The sequence below is a fragment of the Macaca mulatta genome, chromosome 18, assembly GCF_049350105.2.
Source record: "Macaca mulatta isolate MMU2019108-1 chromosome 18, T2T-MMU8v2.0, whole genome shotgun sequence".
NCBI lineage: Eukaryota > Metazoa > Chordata > Mammalia > Primates > Cercopithecidae > Macaca > Macaca mulatta.
In genome coordinates, this window is record NC_133423.1 from 46411423 (window position 1) to 46435640 (window position 24218).

The window sequence follows — 24218 nt, forward strand, 5'->3', positions numbered from 1 at the left end:
AGTTTGTCATATATCTTTTAACCTTCTTCAAGATTGTTTTGATACCCACAAGTTTACATTTTTTTCTTTGATCAATCTGACCATCTTTCAGTCTTTTTAGCTTTATCTGTCAGTCTTTTTAGCTTTAATGCCATGCTTTGATTTGTTTTCTTAGAACAAGAATTTATTCTTTTCTGTTACAAAGGCAGGCCATGCTCCTTGAAAAGATCTTAAAAAATAAGGGGAAAAATCACAAATAATCTTTCTACCCAGAGATAACTATTGGTAACCAAAATTTTGGCATATGACCTTTCTTATAAATGTTCAGGCTTATGAGACATTAGAGATAGAAGGAGCCTTAGAGGTCATCTACAGAGAATGAAGAATCAGGTTTGAAATTGTGGTGGCGTTGGTAATGTCTCCTAGGATGTAACCTTCATGAAATGGGATTTTGGCTGCTTTTCTCCCTAGTCCTGGGCACCTTAGGTTAGTAACAGTTAGCGGTAGGAGGCAAAGCCAAAGATTTTCTAGCTCTGACCTTGGTGGCCAGGGCAATGCTGGACGTATGGAGAGGTTCAATAAATGTTGGTGACCAAATGAAGTGATGTTGATTTTACCACTTACTCCAGTATTTTGTATATACATATTTATTTTGTATGATTTTATGTATTTTAATTCAGACATATGTAGACCTTGATTTTTTGAAATTCTTTTTTGCAGAAGTAGACAATGTGGCACAATGTCACATTCAGCTTGCACAAAGTTTAAGAGAAGAGGCCAGGAAGATGGAAGAATTCAGGGAAAAGCAAAAACTACAACGGAAAAAGGTTGGATTTGCATATGTGTTAAGGTGTTTCCTTTCCTCCTGTAGAAAACTACAGGCTTGTTTGTTCGTTATACTCCTCAGCTCAGCTCCTACCATCATGCAATCATGACCTGAGACATTACTTATTGGAGTCCCCACGTGGGGACTCAATCCAGATGGGTATATGCATTTCTATACCCCAGGCCAGTTGTCCTTTTTTAAAGTTCATGTAGGATTCAGGGATCCAGCTTGCATTCCTCTTCTTTTCAGGTCTACTGCCACTATTCAGACTATGAATGGAAAGGGGAAACCCTCTGACTTCAATAGAATCTAGCACATCCCAGCTGGAGGGCTCCCAAACCACACTCCTCATCCTGGACAAGGCAATAGGGGAAGGGAGAAGTAATGGAAGAGTCCCGCTCCCCCTGAAGACCATAATGTAGTCCAACTACTCTACTGTACAAATGGGAAAACGGAAGGCCTGGGAACTCCAAGTCCTTTTGTCTTCAAAGCAGCTTTACATAGGCTCTTTTTCATTCAGGAGATTTACTCTGACCAACTACATGGAAGAAGACAAGGGTGAACAAGAGTTAACAAAACTGACAAATGTTTGGGATCAAGAAAAGAAGTCCAGGTTTATATCAAAGTGTTAGTTAGACTAGACCAGCCACAACTCTATTCTTTTCTATTTTGTTCCTGAAAACCTGGATATTCAGGCTGATCCTGCAGCCATGTAGGGTCCTTATAGAATTTTTTTCTGTGTCTAGTTTTCAAGACTGGAACCTGGGCCTCACATAGGAGACAAGCTCTCCTCTATCTGGCACCCAAAAATGTCTACCCAGGTCTCCCGGCACAGCTCTGCGTGACTTTCGGTGACCTCTTTCACCCTTCCTGGGGGTCCCTTTGAAAACCTTTTCTTATCCTGGGTCTGAGCTTGCTGTCTACAATGAGCATATCCGATAAATAGCCAGCTGTTAAGGCTGATTCTACCCTGACCTCAGTCACAGCAACTTTGCCTGTGGCTCTAAGTTGGAGTCTAGGTCTAGCTTCCCTGGCGGCCACTGGCCTCTATTATGGGAGGCAGCATCCTGAGAACCTGCCTGCCTTACCCCTATTGCTGTTTCACCAGCTGCCTTTAGCACACTACTGCCTCTTCCATCTCACACCTGTACTTGTGCTGTGCCTTTTACCAGGAAGGAAGGGTAGAAATGAACATGAGAACACTCTGTCAGGTGCTTTGACATATTCTGTCAAGCTTGATGTATCAGGTTTGAGGAGTGCCTCTGAAAAAAAGGCTCTGAAGCCTTTTTCAGAGCAGAAATAGCATGTGTATTAAACCCATTGGATGGTCAGACCCTTGTGGCTGACATAGCCAGGACTGCTCACCCCTCTAGGGGAATTATAACTTTTCAGAATCAAAAATGCCTTAGACAACCAGAATCTATGCACACTTGATTTCCCCTCAGAGGAGAGGAGAATCATAGTCCTTTCAGGGAGAGTTTTGTTAATTTTGCAAGGTTTCTGAAACTTCCTCATCCTAATAAGCTACACAGACCAAATTATTTTAAGCTAGACCTGAACTCTGCTGTGAACTATGTTAAGCAATTGTGTAAGTCACCTGTGCTCAGTCCCCTGCCACCCTCTAAGTTCCCTTTATTCTGTGTGCTCTCTACAGTGGGAAAATGCCTTCAGAGCTAGCTTTCTTTGAGAAGTCCAAATTTTATTAATAAAATTGTAATTACTTCTGTCAAAATGAACTCTGGGTTTTACCACTTCCGTATTTAGCTAGTTTTTTTTTTTTTTTTTTTTTTTAAACATAAAACTTTGGGAGAAAATGTGCCAACTCTAACTTCTCATTTTTCACTGGTCAGATGCACGCTTTGGTCTTTCACTTCTTGGAAATTAAGCCATTTCCACTTAAGGAAAGCCATCAGTTGGTTTCTTTCAGTAAATGAGGGCACAGGAGGTGCAGGCCCTGGAAGGGCTGGCCAGAAGTTCGTGGTGTGCTCCCTTGCAGCTAATGTTTTATGAAGGTGGTGACCAAGATGTACACGGTTATCCTTCTCTCACTAAGCATGAGAGCAGGGCCAGACAGGTGGATGTGACCCAGGAATCATGGTAAAGCCTGATATGCCTTACATGATGCAGGGAAGGAGGAAGACAGCATCTGAACACACAGTGGGAACACGTAATGTCATCTGGAGGCTTGGGAAGGCCTCCTGGAAGAAGGGCATTGATGCTGAAACCACTGGGGTGAAAGGCTGTACAGAGGAGTGAGACACTCACCCCAGGGGATTGGCGGGTAGGAGCCATTCTCAGCGGTCTTGACACTTGAGGGTCATGAGGTTTCTCCCCCAGTCCATAACTGTCTGTAGCATGACAATGACAACACATGATCAGACACTCTGTCCTCTGGTGCCCACATGGTTTTATCCCCTCAGTTGAGATTGGGATGGTCATGGGAGAGTTTCGTGCTGCCTGTGTGGAGAGCCATCTCCAAAGAAAGGAACCTCTGTGGTTACAGAGGCGATGCTTCCAGTTTCTAGAATACAGCTTAAAGCTGAGCACAGTGGCTCATGACTGTAATCCCAGCACTTTGCCAAGGTGGGCGGATCACTTGAGGTCAGAAGTTTGAAACCAGCCTGGCCAACAAGGCAAAACCCCGTGTCTACTAAAAATACGAAAATTAGCCAGGTGTGGTGGCTCATGCCTGTAATCCCAGCTACTCGGGAAGCTGAGGCAGGAGAATCGCTTGAAACTGGGGTGGGGGGTGAGCAGAGATCATGCCACTGCACTCCAGCCTGGGCAACAGAGTGACACTCTGTCTCAAAAAAACAAAAATTAAAAATGAAAAAATAGAATACAGCTTGAGTGTGAGTAGAGAGAAAAATGGGCTATGAAGCAGCTCTTCCAATAGTTTCTCTCAGGGTTATAGGGCCACTTGCAAATCTCTTCCTTTCCCCCGTCTTGCTTTTCCTCATCCTATGACAGATTGTTGTGTTTTTGCATTCCTTTGTGTTGTCAGTAATAAAACCCAATCATATTTCCACTGGATTTGGTCTGAGCAGAAAGTCTGAGTCTCAGAAGAGACACTGAGGAGCTCTGAAAGGGCACCTTTGTCTTACTGGGGTCACCACAAATAAGTCACCCTATAAGTGAATATGGACGTAAGGACACGTAAATCCAGGTAGTGTAGCAGACAGAGCTGGACCTGCTGTCTCTGACACTAACTCACGAGTGACCTCGAACAAAGCATCTCACCTCTTGGGCTCCAGGGTCCACGCCTGTTAGGTTAGGGAGGTGGAGGAATGCTTTCGAGACTCCTGCCAAGTTTCAAAGGCCAGGAATCCATGAAGGCAGAGAGAGGAGTGATAGGAGGTGAACAGACTTGGCTGCTGGTGGAATGTTGCAGCCACCTGAGAGGTGTTTGAAGCAAGTGTTATGTAGAACTTACAGGTAAGGTGGCCTAGGTGGGGCCACAAAATATAATACAGTAGCAGCTCCCAACTGTAACAGTGGCCATATGTGTATTTAGACTAGAAAAGACCTTGGAACAGACCAGCGTTACTAACTGATCTGCTCTGTGTAGCCTGGGAAAATCGGTAAAGATTATGAAATAAATAAACCCAGCTTCTCCTCCTGGCAGAGGGACACAGTCATGCATGTGGACTGCAGGTTCCTGACTGCAGTGGCAGGGATCTGCCATGTGACTTTTCATGCTGGGCTCCTCTTGGAACCTTGTCTATTCTCTATGTCTCTGCTGTCGCAGGCGAATGGCCAGCACCTGGCAGCTGACTTTCACGTGGGCTGGAAGATGACTGCTGGATTCTCTGAGGGCTCATCTGAAGCTCCTCCAAGGGAATTTCATGTACTCCACAAAGCTCATATTTGAAGTGAGACCATTCCCAATATTCCATTCAGATACCTTCAGAATTCTTCAAACGATGTTTGTGTGTTATAGTAGCAGACAAAAACTTAAGTTTTGTGTGTCTGAAAGGAACTACATTTGGATTGTATTTTCAATATTATTTTGGCACAGTGTCATTGCTCATTTTGAATTATTGTGTCTTTTCGTTGTTTACAGCTTGGTTTTACAGAGCTATCATAAGGATAATGATAGTCTAGGGTAACAGTGAGAAACAAGGGCACTGGGGTCAGGGCTCCTGGGTTCAAATTTCAATTCTGTTACTTGCTGACTGTGTTACTTTGGGGTATGTTAACTAACTTCAGTACCATCAGGAAAATGGGAGAGAGAGTACTCACATAGCTGTGATGCATGAAAACTGCTTAGCATGTAAGTGCTTGATAAATGGAAGCTACTACGATTATGTCTGGGAGGTACATCTTTATTATTAACACCATTATTTTCAATAACAAGTATTAACAGCACAGCCACAATAAAAGATTTACTCCCAGCGAGGCATTTACCTCACTTGGATGGGGTATAAAAAGTAGCAGGGCTGGGCGCGGTGGCTCACGCCTGTAATCCCAGCACTTTGGGAGGCCGAGCCAGGTGGATCACCTGAGGTCAGGAATTCGAGACCAGCCTGGCCAACATGGTGAAATCCCATCTCTACTAAAAGTACAAAAATTAGCCGGGTGTGGTGGTGCAGGCCTGTAATCTGAGCTACTCGGGAGGCTGAGGCAGGAGAATTGCTTGAACCCAGGAGGCAGAGGTTGCAGTCAGATGAAATCATGCCACTGCACTCCAGCCTGGGCGACAGAGCGAGACTCTGTCTTAAAAAATAAAAAAATAAAAGAGTAACAGAACAGTTTCTTTTAGTTGTCTGACAAACTCTTTTTTCCTTCATACTGACCGGGCGCCCTGATGGTCATGGATGTGTCACTGATGGGCTGCAGAAGTGATACAAGTACCGAATTTAACTGTGCTGATGTATACTTAAAGAATAAAGACCTCCTTTAAAATATAAATGGCACTTTAAGAAAAGTTTTAAAATTCCTTTTTGAAACCAAAGTTCCTTGATTCCAGATTTTACCCAAGAGACTGCTCTGAGTTGATCAGTGACTCTCCACGGTGTCTGAGAGTTCAGGCTTTGGTGTTTGCCTGTACAAGTTCAAAGATGGGCCCCATTATTCGCTAGGAATAAGACCTTGGGCAAAATGTTTGGTCTCTCTTTTCTGAAGATTGTGAAATGTGGGTAATCATTTTGAACACTTAACCCTCCAGATAAACTGCTATTGATAATGATTTCTGTTTTTATTAATGATTTCTGTTTTTATTAATAGTGCTTATGATCTCTCTACAGACAGAGCTTGTAATGGATGCCGTCCATAAACAGAAGAGCTTACAATTTAAGAAAACCATGGATGTGAGTCACATTTTATTGTCTTTTTTGGGATAATGGTGACATTTTCTGAAATCCTGTGCTGTGTATGAACATATTCCTACTCAAATAATGTTTCAAAAATGTTATTATTTATTAGTGCAGTGTTTTAGGGAAAACAACCTTAAATGCTTTGGGTTTTCTTTTTTGTTGTTGTTGTACATATTATTACATCCAGAGATTAAGCTCAGTACCCAATAGTTTTCTTTTTTGCTCCTCTCCCTCCTCTCCCTCTCCCTCTCAAGTAGACCCCAGTGTCTGTTATTTCCTTCTTTATATTTAAAGTTCTTATCATTTAGCTCCCACTTATAAGTGAGAACATATGGTATTTGGTTTTCTGTTCCTGCATTAGTTTGCTAAGGACAATAGCATCCGGTTCTATCCATGTTTCCTCAAAAGACATGATTTCATTCTTTTTTATGGTTGCATAGTATTACATGGTATGTATATACCACATATTCTTTATCCAATCTGTCATTGATGGGCATTTAGGTTGATTCCGTGCCTTTGCTATTATGAATCTTGCTGCAGTGAACATTCACGTGCATGTGTCTTTAGGGTAGAATGCTTTCTATTCCTCTGGGTATATACCGAGTAATGGGATTGCTGGGTCAAATGGTAGTTCTGCTTTTAGTTCTTTGAGGAATCTCCATACTGCTTTCCACAATGGTTGAACTAATTTATACTCCCACCAACAGTGTATATGTTTTTGTTTTTTTAAGGCCTTGGAAAGATTGAAAGTGACACTGATAGTGGAAATGCAATGGGGTTATCTTTCTGGTAACCCGAGAAAATATAGCAAGTCAGTTCGAATATTTTAGGCAAATATATAAAAACATATATAGTGTACAATACCTTTATCTTGTTGAATTTGCAATTTTACCCTGTTACTATTTTGAATCTTGATTGCTTACCTATTTTATTGAGTGATCCCTTTCTGTTTTAAGGTATCTGAAAATTATAAAAACCGGCCGGGCGCGGTGGCTCAAGCCTGTAATCCCAGCACTTTGGGAGGCCGAGACGGGCGGATCACGAGGTCAGGAAATCGAGACCATCCTGGCTAACCCGGTGAAACCCCGTCTCTACTAAAAAATACAAAAAACTAGCCAGGCGAGGTGGCGGGCGCCTGTAGTCCCAGCTACTCGTGAGGCTGAGGCAGGAGAATGGCGTGAACCCGGGAGGCGGAGCTTGCAGTGAGCTGAGATCTGGCCACTGCACTCCAGCCCGGGTGACAGAGCGAGACTCCGTCTCAAAAAAAAAAAAAAAAAAAGAAAATTATAAAAACCTTTCCTTGAAGTAATTTGTTTAAAAACTGCTTGGTAAGATAGAGATTGGACAAGTTGCTAGAAATCTCTCTCTAGCTTTTATGAATCTATTGACTCTGGATACAACAAACTCTGTTATTAGAACATGTATGACTCCATCTTGATACAGAAGTATCATCATGATACTCTATGAGTAGGACATAACAGGGAAGTGTTACCAGGTTGATAACATATGCAATCTGTTTTGCTGCATTCTTTTTCTCTTTGATGCAGAAATCCCTCAAAAACAATTGATAAATAGGGAATGATGTCAGTGTAATACAGAAATAGTGTTGGTTGATAGATGATTTTTCCCAGACCTTTATATTTTAAGCAATCTGGGGCAAGCTTTTTTATAATTAAAGAGAAAGGCTTATCCAAATATAACTTTCTGGTTAGGTACAGTGGCTCACGCCTGTAATCCCAGCACTTTGGGAGGCCGAGGTAGGTGGATCACCTGAAGTCAGGAGTTCAAGACCAGCCTGGCCAACATGGCAAAACCCCGACTCTACTAAAAATACCAAAAAAAAAAAAAAAAAAAAAAAAAAAATTAACCAGGCGTGGTGGTGTGTGCCTATAATCCCAGCTACTTGGGAGGTTGAGGCAGGATAATTGCTTGAACCCAGGAGGCGGAGGTTGTGGTGAGCCGAGATCACACCATTGCACACTCCAGCCTGGGCAACAAGAGTGAAACTCTGTTTCAAAAAAACAAAACAAAACAAAACAAAAACAGCTCTGAAAGGTGGAGAGAAGAAGGCACACTGGCTAGTGACCTTGGACTCAAAGAGCAACCTGACAAGGAGTTCCCTGGGCTTTCTTTTTGCCTCATTTGTCACAGGCTGAGTGCCAAAGAAGCAGGCATCCCAGAAATGCCAACGATCATACACAAAATAATAATAATAATTTTTATTAATAATAAAAATAATATTTTTATTAATAATAATAATTATTATTTTTTTAAAAGCTCCAAGAAAAGCCTGTTCTCTCCAGCCAAAAGACCAGAAAAGGGGCAGCCTAGCAGGACAGAAACTTTAGAAAATAACCATTGTACTGCAGCCAAACACCACATAAAAAAAACGGGGGCCCCACCTCCACACATCAGCAAAGGCCAAGTGGAGAGTCTAAACTTCCACCACACCAGGCTGTAGAGAGCACCCAACTCCCCTGCCAAGGTGGCATCAGAGAACAAACAGGGAACCAGGACTTTCACTCCCACCAGGAGGTAACAGAGCCTCCTCTACACAGTGTCAGTGGGAACCATGTGGGGAACCCTGATTCCACCTGCACCAGGAAATAATGACGTACACCCTCTCCCTGCTGGGATGTTGTCCAAGGAGGTCTAATGGAGAATGAGAACTTTAACCACTTTCCAGCAGTAACTAGGTCACACACACTCTGTGGTGTCAGTGGAGACCAAGGAGGGGAAACCTGGACTTTCACACTCACATGGCAGTAATGAGATGATGCCTCACCTTCCCCTGCTGGAGTGGTGTGCAGAGGAAGCTAGCTAAAACAGAAGCCTTAAAACCCACAGTGTTGTAACGTAATACCAAAAATTCCCCCAAATCAATCGAATATCACTCTTCATACCAGAAAGATACGAAACTGCTGAAAAAAAAAGACAATCAATAGATGCCAAGATCTAGATAACAGAGATGTTGGAATTATGTGACGAAGATTTTACAGCATTCATTACAAAAATATTCAGCAAGCAATTACAAAGACAATTTTTTTGAGATGGGGAGTCTCACAGTGTTGCCCAGGCTGGCCTTCAATTTCTGGACTCAAGTGATTCTCCCACCTCAGCCTCCTGAGTAGCTGGAATTACAGGCATGTGCCACTACACCTGATTCACACTTGAAACAAATGAAAGAAACAAAGAAAGGACTGGCAAAGAAATAGAAAAGCTCAGCAAAGAAATAGAAGATATAAAGAAGAACCAAATGGAAATTTTAGAACTGAAAATATAATAATCAAAATTTTAGAAAACTCATTATATGGGCTTAAGAAGAGAATGGAAGAGACAGAAGAAAGAGTTGGTTAACTGGAAGACAGAATAATAGAAATTACCCGACATGAACAACAGAGAGAAAATAAGCTGAAAAAAATTAACAGAGCCTCAGGGACTTTTTGCACTATAAGAAAAGATCTCACACTAATGTGTCTGTGATGCTAGAAGGCGAGGAGAAGGAAGGTGGGCTGAAAAAGCCCAGCTTTAAGTCATTATTTAAAGAAATAATGGCTGAAAAATTTCCAAATTTAGCAAAAGACATAAACCTACATATCCAAGAGGCTGATTAAAATGAAAACAAGATAAACCCAAAGAAATCCATACCAAGACGTATAGTCGAACTTCTGAAAACTAAATGAGAGAGAAATGACACCTTAACTAAAAAGGAAAACCTAAAAGGGAAAACCAGTGACAGCAAATTTCCTATTAGAAACCATGGAGACCATGAAGAAGTGGCCCAACATATCACATATGCTGAAAGAAAAGAACTGTTAAGACATAACCCTATATCCAGTGAAAATATCTTCTAAAATGAAGGGGATGATAGCATGATATGGTGATTATAGTCAATAATCACTTAATTGCATATTTTAAAATAACTTAAAGAATGTAATTGGATTGTTTGTAACTAAAAGGATAAATGCTTGAGGGGACAGATGCCCCATTCTCCATGATGTGCTTATTTCACATTGCATGCCTGTATCAAAACATTTCATATACCCCATAAGTATATAAACCTGCTATGTACCCACAAAAATGTTTTTAAATTAAAAAAATAATGAAAGGGAGACAGAAAATAGAATGGGGAAAGGGCTGCTAAGGGCTGGGGAAAGAAGAAGTTGAGATGTTATTGTTTAATGGGCATAGAATTTCAGTTTTATAAGATAAAGGGAATTTTGAAGATGGATGGTGGTGATGGTTACATAACTTTATAAATGTGTCTAATACCACTGAATTGAACACTTACAGTGGTTACAATGGGAGAAAATATGCAAATTATTCATCTGACAAGAGACTAATATCCAGAATATACGAAAAGAACTCAAACAACTCAGCAGCAAAGAAAAAAACAAACAATTGGATTAAAAAATGGGCAACGGATCTGAGTAGACATTTCTCAAAAGAAGACATACAAATGGCAAGCAAATATATTTTGTAATGCTCAACATCACTAATCATCAGAAAACTATAACTCAAAACCACAATGAGGTACCATCTCACCCCAGTTAGGATGGCTGTAATCAAAAAGACAAAAAATAACAAATGCTGATAAGGATTTAGGGAAAAAGGAACTCTTACACACTGTTGGTGGGAATGTAAACTAGTATAGCCACTATGGAGAGCAGTATGGAGATTTCTCGAAAAAACTACAAATAGAATTACTATATGATCTAGCAGTCCCACTATCAGGTATTTATCCAAAGGAGAGGAAATCGGTATATCAAAGGGTTTATTTCACTTAACTTAATGTCCTCCAGGCTTATCCGTGTGGCCACTGATGACAGGATTTCATTCTTTTTTTTTTTTTTTTTTTTTTTTTTTTTTTTGAGACGGAGACTCTGCCGCCCAGGCTGGAGTGCAGTGGCCGGATCTCAGCTCACTGCAAGCTCCGCCTCCCGGGTTCACGCCATTCTCCTGCCTCAGCCTCCCGAGTAGTTGGGACTACAGGCGCCCGCCACCGCGCCCGGCTAGTTTTTTGTATTTTTTAGTAGAGACGGGGTTTCACCGTGTTAGCCAGGATGGTCTCGATCTCCTGACCTCGTGATCCGCCCGTCTCGGCCTCCCAAAGTGCTGGGATTACAGGCTTGAGCCACTGCGCCCGGCCTGATTTCATTCTTTTATAGTGGAATAGTGTTCCATTGTGTGTATGTGCCATATTTTCTTTATTTATCTTAGTCAACCATTCTTTCTCATCATTTTTATTTATTAGCTAACTGTTTGATTCACAGCTTTGTTGGTTTTCTTCCTACTTCCTGGAATTAAGATAAAGCAGCTTTGGTGTTTAAAAAAGTCTTTGCTTTCATAGTTGAAACAGAAAATTATTTTTATGATCCACTAATGAATATAGTTTGTGAACTGTTTCCATAATACTGGTGGTAATGGTAGCACATGATAGACCATGGCCTATGTTTAAACTACATAAAACAGAATTCTTTAAATAAAAAAGGAACACTGGCTGGGCGCAGTGGCTCACACCTGTAATCCAGCACTTTGGGAGGCCAAGGCGGGTGGATCACCTGAGGTCAGGAGTTCGAGACCAGCCTGGCCAAGATAGTGAAATCCTGTCTCTACTAAAAACACAAAAATTAGAGGGGCATGATGGTGCTTGCCTGTACTCCCGGCTACTAGGGAGACTGAGGCAGGAGAATCACTTGAACCTGGGAGTCAGAGGGTATAGTGAGCCGAGATCACACCACTGCACTCCCGCTTGTGTGACAAAGCTAGACTCTGTCTAAATAAATAAGTAAATAAATAAGGAAAACGACTATCTTTAAGCAAAATAAATGATGGCATTGGTACCCTGCCCACTGTTCACATGCTGTGGTGAATATAGAGGCTTCATTAGAATTAGAGTGAGTTGGTACCAAATAACCAAGGGATTGTACGTGCATTCTGAGGATTATGAATGTTTTATAAATTTTAGACCACACGTTTTAGAGTTACATAAATATTTTAATTGTTGTTGTTATTATTGTTATTTTGAGATAGAGTCTCACCCTTTTGCCCAGGCTGAAGTGCGGTGGCATGATCATAGCTCACTGCAGCCTTGAACTCCTGGGCACAAGCGACCCTCCCAGCTCAGCCTCCCAAGTAGCTGGGACCCCAGGTGTGTGCCACCATGCCTAGCTAAGTTTTGTGTTTTTTGTAGAGATGGGGTTTCACCCACTTTGCCCAGGTTTGTCTTGAACTTCTGTGCTCAAGCAATCCACCCACTTAAGCCTGTCAAAGTGTTGGGATTATAGGCCTGAGCCGTGGTGCCTGGCCTTAATTTTGTCTATTTCAAATTCCATCTTTTGTTTCAGTCCTTTTTTTTTTTTTTTTTTTTTTGAGACAGAGTCTCACTCTGTCGCCCAGGCTGGAGTGCAGTGGCTTGATCTCAGCTCACTGCAAGCTCCACCTCCCGGATTCACGCCATTCTCCCGCCTCAGCCTCCCGAGTAGCTGGGACTACAGGCGCCCGCCACCAAGCCCGGCTAATTTTTTTTGTATTTTTAGTAGAGACAGGGTTTCACCATGTTAGCCAGGATGGTCTTGATCTCCTGACCTTGTGATCCACCCGCCTTGGCCTCCCAAAGTGCTGGGATTACAGACATGAGCCACCGTGCCCGACCTCATTTCAGTCCATTTTTAAAGCTCATGTACTTTATGTTGCCAAATAGGAGTTATTACTTCCTTGATCAGGTTGCCGCTATTACATAATTTGAAAAAGGGGCTAGAGAGAGAGAGTGAGCTTTCAAAGACTTAGAAAAAAAAGCATCTGCCCTCTGGGATCCCAAGGCTTAGAGACAATCAGAGGGCCCTGTCCATGCTGGACTTCCTGGGCCAAGGGGGCTGCATTTCGGGGTTACACTCTGTTCATTTGTTTTGCTTCTCTTTGTTCATAATGACAAAGGCAAAGAAGAACTATGAGCAGAAATGCCGGGACAAAGATGAGGCAGAACAGGCTGTCAGCCGGAGTGCCAACCTGGTGAACCCGAAGCAACAAGAAAAGGTACCTGGGAGGGCTGACAACCCAAAAAATCCGAGATTGACCAATATCAGGCTAAAGCCAATTATGAATATTCATAAGAAATGAACCTGTACCCTAAACTCCTGGCAATATCTTCCTTCACGTATTGGGGTCTTCTGAACCTGAAAAACCACTGTCACATTTTTGGGGGTTGGGGGAAGAGTGATAGAAGCACGGCTATGAGGGAGGGAGTTGGGGTGATAAGAGGTTGGAGTTGTTTTCCCAGTTGTTTTCATTTTTCTTAAATACTCAGCTTATGTATTCTTTGTAGTCAGGTTGCTTTTTGCTTGGGTGGACTACAAATTTAACTTTGTAAAATCTAGATACAAGATTTCTGCAACGAGAGGATGTGTCTTTAGAAAGACACTGGGTAAGATGCTTTATGGATATTTTTCAAGACTGATAAGATTGCAGGGCACGTTGAGTTATTTGCTCACGAGGGAGATGTACATAGGACTTGCACTAGACCTGGTCTCTTCATAGTTACTGCTTTTCAATCTGTTTTGCCTATGGAAGCCTTGTCCAGCATTCCCAATGCTTGCTATGTTTTTTTTTCTGTTTGTTTTCACAGCTTTTTGTGAAACTGGCAACTTCAAAGACTGCAGTAGAGGACTCCGGTGAGGGGCAGTTCCTACGAATGGGGGAGGGTTGCTGGTGGTGTCTATGTTATCCTAAATGTGTCCCTGAGAAAGGGAGTTTTATATACCTTAAAGAGAGAATATAAGGATATTCAGCAGGATTAGTGAGATATCAGAAGCGAAAAAGGGAGGAAGGAAGGGAGAGAGTAAGGAAGGCAGGGAGGAAAGAAGGGAGGAAAGGAAAGAAGAGGAGAGAGGAAGGGAGGGTGTATTAGAATCCCGGAAGGTGGGAGGAGGCTATGAGGCAGCCGTTTCTGGCCGCTGTCTGCTTAGATCTTGCTGCCTTACATGGGAGTGAGTGGTGATGGTGCAGTCATGTGGTAGCGGCTTTGCAATAAGGTGCTTCCTCTGATGTACTGATAGCCCTTATCTGCTGTGAAACAGCCAAGCTGCAAGGCCTTGTTATCACTGAAATCTAAGACCCAAACCAGGCGTTTGCAAAAGCTCCTAATTCCCAGAATATCCTGCCGGAAATATCCCTCGTAACTGTGGTCATGTAAGATCTTAATCTTTACATTCGAAACTAAAGTAACTTGGTGCCCCTTTAGGGCTCAAGGTAGTTCTCTTCTCTGCACCCTTCATCAGACAATTCTGAAAATGAAAAGTGATGGGAAGCATTGAGGTGGAATTAGACAAAGAAAACTTGGCTGAGGTTTCTTATCAGCTTTCACTTCTCCTTCCTTAGAACATTTCTTTCTCAATGTTTGGTCCAATGTTTAAAAAGACAGTGATACTCTGCTTCACCTGCATCACCAAATATGATGAGGGTGAGAGATGGAATAACTCCCAGTGCTCAGAGTCCTGGGGGCCTTGTGAGCTGAGCACAACTCGGATGAGTTTCTTTTGCCATCTGAGATGAGCCTGTGGGGGTATCTGCGAGCCATCTTCCTGTCTAGTTTCTGACCCAGGTCTCTCCCTTCTGTTGCAGACAAAGCATACATGCTGCACATCAGCACCCTGGATAAGGTCCGAGAAGAGTGGCAGAGTGAGCACATCAAGGCCTGTGAGGTACCCGTAACGGGAAGCTGCTCAGGACTGGGGTGCGGGGGTGCGGGGGTGCGGGGGTGCGGGGGGTGTAACAGGAAGCTGCTCAGGATGGGGTGGGGGGAACTGGGCGGGGAATGGAGGGGGGGAGCGGGGAGGGGGAGATGGGGGGGCAGGAGCCTGTCTTCTGCCCAGAACCTGGAGAGTCTACTTTTGTAGAAATGATCTGCCCCGATTCTCATAGAGTTACAGAGCTTGAGGGCAAATTAGAAATCGGACATTTGGTGGGGCACAGTGGCCCATGCCTGTAATCCCAGCACTTTGGGAGGCTGAGGCAGGTGAATCACCTGAGGTCAGGAGTTCAAGACCACCTGGTCAACACGGTGAAACCCCATCTCTACTAAAAATACAAAAATTAGCCGGGTGTAGTGGCACACGCCTGTAATCCCAGCTACTCTAGAGGCTGAGGCAGGAGAATAACTTGAACTTGGGAGGTGGAGGTTGCAGTGAGCCAAGATCGCGCCATTGCACTCCAGCCTGGGCGACAGAACAAGACTTCTCTCCAAACAAACAAACAAACAACAAAAGAAATCAGAAATTTAAGTGAAGAATAGAAGGAACTGGAATAGTTTTCCCCAAACCTTGTCTGCCTCGTTCCCATCCTGACCATGCTGTCCAACTACTCAAAGCTTTAGTCTCATGTTGGGTTAGCACAGGCATAGAATAGCTGCATCAGTTAATGGTCGATTACGTAATTACCTTCGGAGAGCCTGGCCTGTACTCAATACGCTCTAAAGGGAACGCCGACAGCAAGTGAGCAGGCTTTGGAGGTTGGTTTGTTTGCTTTTTGTTTGTTTTGAGTCGGGGTCTCACTCTGTCACCCAGGCTGGAGTGCAGTGGCACAATCAGAGCTCACTGCAGTCTCAAACTCCTGAGCTCAAGTGAAGTAGGTGGGACTACAGGCATGCACCACCATGCCTTGTTAATTATTTATTATTTATTTTATTTTTAAAGAGACAGGGTCTTGCTGTGTTGCCCAGGCTGGTCTTGCGCTCCTGAGTCTCAAGCAATCCTTCCACCTTGGCCTCCTGTGTTGTCGGGGTTACAGGCATGAGCCACCATGCAAGGCTGGAGGGTTTTTTTTTCTTTTTTTACTCTCCTCTTACCTTCAGTTTCATCGCTGCTCCCCTTCTTTTGCTGCAAATGACCTCACAATTTCCAAGAGAAAATAAAAAGCGTAACTTGGAAGCTTCCTTAATTTTCTGTCACCCTGCCTGCACATTTTCTTCCAGTGGTTCTCAACGTGAGGTCCTAGGACCAGTAGCATCAGCATCACCTGGGAACTTGTTAGAAATGCAGGTTCTCAGACCCACCTCAGACCTACAGAATCAGAAACTCTGGGGGTAGAGCCCAGCAATCTCTGTGCTAATAAGCCTTCCAAGTGATTCTGATGTGAATTCAAGTATGAGAATCGTTGGCAGACATGCCTGCCCCACTGCTTTTTTCTTCTTAGCATGGAAAAGGGGCTATTCCTTCCTCGTTCAAGATCTTTTTTCATCCATCTTGCCTTTCCCCACCTTCTTGGACATAGAGAATTTGTCAACTTCTGTTATCTTACACACAGACTCAGCTCTTTCCTAGCTTTAAGACCCACCAGTTCGGCCAGGCATGGTGGCTCATGCCTATAATCCCAGCACTTTGGGAGGCCAAGGCAGGCAGATCACCTGAGGTCAAGAGTTCAAGACCAGCCTGGCCAACATAGTGAAACCAGTCTCTACTGAAAATACAAAAATTAACTGGGTGTGGTGGCAAGCACCTGTAATCCTAGCTACTTGGGAGGCTGAGGTGGGAAAATCACTTGAGCCCGGGAGGTGGAGGTTGCAGTGAGCCGAGATCATGCCACTACACTCTAGCCTGGGCAACAGAGTTAGACTCCATCTCAAAAAAAACCCCAAAATAATAATAAAAAAAAACCCCAGTAGTTCTTGCTTTCCTATCTATGACTGCTACCACCCCCACCCTTCTTCACAGCCACGCTTTTTGAAGGAGCTGTCTCCAAGTCCTTGTTGTCCTGTCTGTCCCAGCCTACAGCATCTGGGATTTGCTTCCTTGCAGCTGCTGTCTTGGAGGGCACCAGCAATCCCTTGGCATGAGGGCCAGTGGGCCTTTGCAGTTTCTAATCTTATTTGACCTCTCTTTGCCATCTGATACTGTGGGTCATTATGCTTCTCCTAAAACACTGTTTTCTGCTTTACTTTAGTAACTCCACACTCTTAAGGAAAAGCCTAGAATGAGGCCATTTTTAAATAAGGTTTAAAAACATGTAAAGCAGTATCATATACATTTTATGGATACATATATAATGTAAAAACCTGCATAAAGGCCAGGCACAGTGGCTCACGCCTATAATCCCAGCACTTTCAGAGGATGACACGGGTGGATTGTTTGAGCCCAGGAGTTCAAGACCAGCTTGGGCAACACAGTGAAATTTTGTCTCTACAAAGACATATAAAAATTAGTCAGGCATGGTGGCAGAGGCTACTTGGGAACCTGGGCGGGAGAATTGCTTGAGCCCGTGAGTTTGAAGGTGCAGTGAGCCATGAGCATACCACTGCTCTCCAGCCTGGGTGACGAAGTGAGACCCTGTCTCAAAACAAAACAAAATAAAACCCCCCAAAACCAAACAACAAAACAACCCCTTCCCCATAAAACAAAACAAAACAAAACACTTGCATAAGAATGATACAATTCAGGATAATGGCTATCTGGGGAAGGAAGAAGGCGATAGAAACTGGGTAAATCACACAGGGGCTTTTACAGAATCTGAAACAAATATGGCTGAAGTTTTTGACAAAGCTGGGTAGTTGGTATATAGGTATTTATGATACTGCTATCTGATTCTATGTGAAATATCCCATAACAAAACTAATGTAATATTAATAAATTATTATACTATGTTATATAGACATAAAAATATTTAGAGGTGAAATAATGCATTTGTTTCAAAATACTCCAGACAGTAGGGTAATTGGTAGAGATATAGATAAAACAGAATTGGTTGTGAGTTGATAAATGTTTAAGCTGGTGATGAGTACATAGGGATTCATCATACTATCTGTACCTCTCTACTCTTGTATATGTTTGAAGTTTTGTTTATTTTATAATAAGTTTTAAAATGTAGCAAATTTTAAAAGGCATTCAAAATTTTATGGTTTTGAATAAAACCTATAGTATGAGATATGAAATTGAATCAGAAACTATGGAGGTGGAGCCCAGCAATCTCTATGGTAATAAACCTTGCAAGTGATTCTGATGTGAATTCAAGTATGAGAACCACTTATAGCCATGCCTGTCCCCATCCTTTTCTCCTCATAGAGTGGCAAAGTGGCTGTGGTATATAAAAGCTATGGAATATAAAATTCATTCATGTTAAAAATAGCTATGGTATTCAATATTTTTAAAATACACTGATATATCACATCCACTGTTGAATAGAATGCCATCTGCTTCGTAGAATAGCTTGATTTTTCTAAAAGGTGACATTTGTTTATATCCAAAAAACTATCTCAGGCAATGACTTTTATTTTAACCCTTTTATTAAGGAAAAACAATTAAACATACACAAAGGTAGAAGACAAGTACATGGCCTCCCATGTATTCATCAACCAGCATCAACAGTTATGACCATCTTGCCAGTTAAACTCATTCATTCCAGGGTGGGAGGGGCAGCATGTTGAATCTGAGGCTCTGGCAGGCTGCCCAGGTGGAGATGATGTTAGATATTTGGAAATGTCAGTAGAAACTCAGTTAGAACATTGGTGTCTGGGATCATCATTACTTTTTATCCTCAGAACTATTTCCAAGCCTGTTTGTGTTACTATATTAGGATTTGTTTGCATTCTTTGTGGTATGAGTTTATGAGCATCCTGAGTGGTGGGGGAGAAGTATTCTAAATTGGACAATAAGTTTACAGATAACTAAAGGTTGACACTGTTTCTTAAGTCACAGCCAGCCAAAATGAATGGCCCTTTTCCTTGCATATTTATGTACATGTAGCTATTTTTCTGTAGGCATTTGAGGCTCAAGAATGTGAACGAATAAACTTCTTCCGGAATGCATTGTGGTTACATGTGAATCAGCTGTCACAACAATGTGTCACCAGTGATGAAGTAAGTCAGAGGCATCCACTGAGGATTGTCCTGTGCATGTTGGATACATTAGAGTAGAAGGAACTATAGATACTGATTGGTTCACTTCGCCCCTGGTGAGGTAAGGTGACTTGCCTAAGGCCATACAGTGAGTTGATAGAAGGATCCAGATAACATGTAACCTGACTCCTGGCTCTTTTGCCACCATGATTTTCTCATTAAGAGATTCACCACTGGGAGCAGTGGTTCACACCTGTGATCCCAGAACTTTGGGAGGCTGAGGCAGGTGGATCACCCAAGGTCAGGAGTTTGAGACCAGCTTGGCAAACATGGTTAAACCCTGTCTCTACTAAAAATGCAAAAATTAGCTGGGCATGGTGGTTTTTTATATATATATATAAGAAATTCATAGTTAGGGCACAAAAGTAAATTCAGAGTTAGGGCAGGAGAACAGATAGAATCCAAATATAGTTTCATGTACGGAAGACAGATGTCACAGCATGTATGTGCATCCCAGACACGGCTCCATTCTGGAATGGGGTCACTCCAGGACAGCACCGAGTACTAGGACACTGACCCTTTCCCAGGCTAATGGTTGCGCCAGGGTTCAGACTTACCTCAACAGTATTCGCTGGTCCATTGTCCAGGCTTAACCTGTACACAGCAATAGTAATGGGCTCTCCACATCTCAGAGGCGTCAAATCAAGTTATCACAACCTTCTTTGCTAAGGAGTAGCCACTCTCACTTAGATGAGACATTCACCTTAGAAGAACAACTAAACACCCAGAAAACTGATAGGATTGAATGGAAAACTCTTCTTTAAGTAATTGTCTTTGCATTTGTGTGTGGCATTGGTTTTGTGCCATAGGATTTGATATCTACTTTTTGGTTCCATCAGTATTTTTAAATTTTATCCAAGGCTGGGTGCGGTGGCTCACGCTTGTAATCCCAGCACTTTAGGAGGCCAAGGTGGGCGGATCACCTGAGGTTGGGAGTTTGAGCTAGCCTAGCCAACATGGTGAAACCCCGTCTCTACTAAAAATACAAAAATTAGCAGGCATGGTGGTGCATAGTGCCAGCTACTTGGGGGGCTGAGACAGGAGAATTGCTTGAACCCAGGAGGCAGAGGTTGCAGTGAGCCAAGATTGTGCCACTGCACTCCAGCCTGGGTGACACAGCAAGACTCCGTCTCAAAAAATAATAATAATAATAATAATTCAGCCAAGGCTTCTGTCCTGCCACAAAGATACATTTTCTGTCATCTTTAAAATATTAATAGCAGATGTAGGCGAGGCACGGTGGCTCACACCTGTAATCCCAGCACTTTGGGAGGCCAAGGCAGGCAGATTGCCTGTGGTCAGGAGCTCGAAACCAGTCTGACCAACATGGTGAAACCCATTTCTAGTAAAAATACAAAAAAAATTAGCCGGACGTGGTGGCATGCGTCTGTAATCCCAGCTACTCGGGAGGCTGAGGTAGGGGAATTGCTTCAACCAGGGAGGTGGGGGTTGCAGTGAGCCGAGACTGTGTCACTGCACTCCAGCCTGGGTGACAGAGTGAGACTCTGTCTTAAAAAAAAGAAATAATAAAATTAAAAAAATTAATAGCAGATGTGCATCAGAGAAAAGCTCTAATATGAATCTGGGACTTTGGAATGTGTTCTTTTTTTAAACAAGAAAATTTGGAAGAGTCAGCTCTCTATCAAACCCATGTTTTTGTTGTTGTTGTTGTTCTTTTTTTTTTTTTTTTTTTTTTTTGAGATGGAGTCTCGCACTATCGCCTGGGGTTGGAGTGCAGTGGCACGATCTTGGCTCACTGCAACCTCTGCCTCCTGGGTTCAAGCAATTCTCCTGCCTTAGCCTCCCCACAGGCGCCCGCCACCACACCTGGCTAATTTTTTGTATTTTAAACAGAGATGGAGTTTCACTATGTTGGCCAGGCTGGTCTTGAACTCCTGACCTTGTGATCCGCCCACCTCAGCCTCCCAAAATGCTGGGATTACAGACATGAGCCACCACGCCCTGCCTCAAACCCATGTCTTTAAGGAGCTGTGTCACAATTATATCAACATACTTCTACCTATTAATTGACCTTTTTTATTAGATGTACGAACAAGTCCGAAAGAGTTTAGAAATGTGCAGCATTCAGAAGGACATTGAATACTTTGTGAATCAACGCAAAACTGGACAGATTCCACCAGGTGAATGGGGTGGTGGGGTGGGGAGTGTTATTTACACAATTCTATTAGCCTTTCTTGTTAGATGTCATTAAGGATGAAAGACGCCTGCCTCTTCATGTCCTGTTTCTTGGTGACTCTCCTAGCACCCATCATGTATGAGAATTTCTACTCCCCCCAGAAGAATTCAGTCCCACCAGGAAAGGCTACAGGGCCTAATTTGGCAAGGTAATAACCAGCTGCTTTTCACATGAAGAAAATTACTTTTAGCAAACATTGTTATCATGAATGTTCTAAGACTTGCTAGAATTGGAATATATCTACTACTGCATCTGCTTAATAAGGCTGCTTGCTTTTTGGAAATAGTATTTTTAGGACAAATATTAAGTGGATTTTAATAGTCATAGTTTAGGGAGGAGTATATCATGCTTGAACTTGATCATTACTGTTCATGTATGAATCCTATACTTCTCTTACAGCCTGTAGAAAGCAGGGGTCAGCAAACTATGGCCCCTGAGAGTTAAATTCATTTTTGTAGGGCCTGTGAGCTAAGAATAGCCTTTACATTTTTAAATGGCTAGAAAAAAGTCAAGATGATCCTATTGTGTGACATGCGAGAATTATTTGAATTTCAAATTTCAGTGTTCCTCTATCAAGTTTTATGGGCACACAAGCACCCTCACTCACTGAGGTTTTGTCTATGGCTGCTTTGCCACTAGAGATGAGTAGAGTTGCAAGAGAGACGGTATGTGGCTAGCAAAGTCTAAATCATTTACTACTTGGCCCTTTACTCAAAAAGTTCGCTGCCGTTCACGTAAAGGATCCTGCGGGAAGAGAAACTTCTGTTTGACATAGTCAGCTTGCGGTCTAAGCTTCTGAATTTTCACTCCAGTTATATTAAAGATGAGGAGTGCCTGGGAAAGATTGCATGATCATTATCAATATTTAAGCATGTCAGGCACTGTTTAAAACCGTTAGTGTGAATTAGCTGATTTAATCCCCACAGTGAGGTAGGAGCTGTTTATACTTCCTATTTTACGTATGAGGATGTGGATGTTCAAGGCACGCAGGGAGTCTTTCCCACACAGCTAAGATTTTAATCCTGCCAGTCTAGGCTGTGGGGATAAGGCTCTGTGCTACTAATCACTGTGCATGCTGCCTCTTGCCATAATAGAACGTCTGCAACGTAGATTTCCGTAGGTCAGTGCTACCGATCATTTGCTTCAGGTGAGCTTTCTTGACCCTCCAGTGCAGAAACCAGATCTGATTAGAGTACAATAGGCTTGTAGCAAGAAGTAAAAATATTATAAAAATAACAAGAACTTATCTAAAATACTTTGGTTTTCCTTTCTTATAGGAGAGGACCCCTCCCAATTCCTAAAACCTCACCAGGTATGCCACTAAAAAAGGTCTTTTGAAATTCTTCTATTGCAAGGCAGGCGGATCACTTGAGGTCAGGAGTTCGAGACCAGCCTGGACAACACGGTGAAACCCTATCTCCCTAAAAATACAAAAATTAGCTGGGTGTGGTGGCGTGTGCCTGTAATCCCAGCTACTCAGGAGACTGAGGCACGAGAATTGTTTGAACCTGGGAGGTGGAGGATGCAGTGAGCCGAGATTGCACCACTACGCTCCAGCCTGGGTGACACAGTCAAACTGTGTCAAAAACAAAACAAAACAAAACAAACAAAAAACAACAACAAAATTCTTATATTGCGTTTTCTTTAAAATTAAATAGCTAGAGCTTTGAAATAAAGGGAATGAAAGGATTAAATAGAATCAAATTCCCAAGGGAATGAGTCTCTATTAGAATCTTACTATAATACTACTTGTCACAGAGTAGAATATGATAACTGGTGGTCTATTTTATAGCTTATCCAAGATAATTGTGTTACTGAAATACCAAAATAAACTTATTGCAAGCAAATTTTACCTAAAAGATTATTTCAACTTGGACTGTGAGAACAGCAGAACTGAGATGTAGTTCCCCTTGGATTACACAGAAATACAATTTATAGAAGGCATGGACGTCAGGAAACATGTCACTTAATGTTATCTTTAATGAGAACTTTCACTAATTACAGTAGTCTCTTTCTTTCTTTGAACTCCTATGATACCTCTGGGAGAAGTACACATCTTAGCACTTCTTATTAGTTGTATGGGGTGTGAGGGCAGTTTGGCTGCAACATCTGTCAGCCTATTGTTTGCTAGGGTTGATTTGGCACATCTGGCTGGCTAGGCGGGTGTCCACTTCCTCCTTCACCAGTCCATGTGCGTCCCTGCCGAAGCTATGTGCTCAGTCAAAGAGCATGACCATTCCTGATAGAGGAGGGTCAGTCTTTGGTCAAGAGTATACAAATAGCTGCATTCCCCTGCAGCTACTCCAAACAAGCTCTGGTTAGTTGTATGCCTTGAATATTAATAAGATCCGGAGGTCAGGTACAACTTTGTCTTCTGTATTACTCACAACACTTGACACGGTTCTGAGTACATAGTAGGTGCTCAACATATATTTATTATTTGAGTAAAGAAAAGATATACCTATCCATATTCAAGAGAATGAGTGTATTAATCTGTTTACATGCTGCTGATAAAGATGTACCTGAGACTGGGAAGAAAAAGAGGCCTAATTGGACTTACGGCTCCACATGGCTGGGGAAGCCTCAGAATCATGGTGGGAGGTGAAAGGCACTTCTTACATAGTGGTGGCAAGAGAAAATGAAGAAGATGCAAAAGCAGAAACCATTGATAAAATCGTCAGATCTTGTGAGACTTATTCACTACCATGACAACATTGTGGGGGAAGCTGCCCCCATGATTCAAATTATCTCTCACTGGGTCCTTCCCACAACAGGTGGAAATTATGGGAGATACAATTCAAGATGAGGTTTGGGTGGGGACACAGAGCCAAAACCTATCAATAAGGGAGGAGTTCAGCTTATGCTGTACTTAACAGTTCACTAAAAATTAAGTGATGGAAAAAAAATGTAGTGGCTGAAATTCTATCTTTGAACAATATGAAGATTTAAGGTATTTTATTTCTTATTGCTTTAGAATTACCCTTTGGTAGTGTAGGATGCTATTTCTGTCCATTTTTA

At 42.4% G+C, this 24218-nt stretch overlaps 1 protein-coding gene across 1 annotated transcript in view; it reads left to right on the forward strand.

Moving 5' to 3' along the window:
* Positions 1 to 24218, forward strand: part of PSTPIP2 (proline-serine-threonine phosphatase interacting protein 2) — a 97167-nt gene that overhangs the window by 67304 nt on the left and 5645 nt on the right. The window contains exons 5-13 of the mRNA XM_015121863.3: positions 700 to 806; positions 6052 to 6114; positions 13057 to 13155; positions 13745 to 13790; positions 14740 to 14819; positions 18866 to 18964; positions 21048 to 21144; positions 21267 to 21348; positions 22478 to 22512. Of these exons, the coding sequence (XP_014977349.2) occupies positions 700 to 806; positions 6052 to 6114; positions 13057 to 13155; positions 13745 to 13790; positions 14740 to 14819; positions 18866 to 18964; positions 21048 to 21144; positions 21267 to 21348; positions 22478 to 22512 (708 nt within the window). The remainder of the gene's footprint in view (positions 1 to 699; positions 807 to 6051; positions 6115 to 13056; positions 13156 to 13744; positions 13791 to 14739; positions 14820 to 18865; positions 18965 to 21047; positions 21145 to 21266; positions 21349 to 22477; positions 22513 to 24218) is intronic.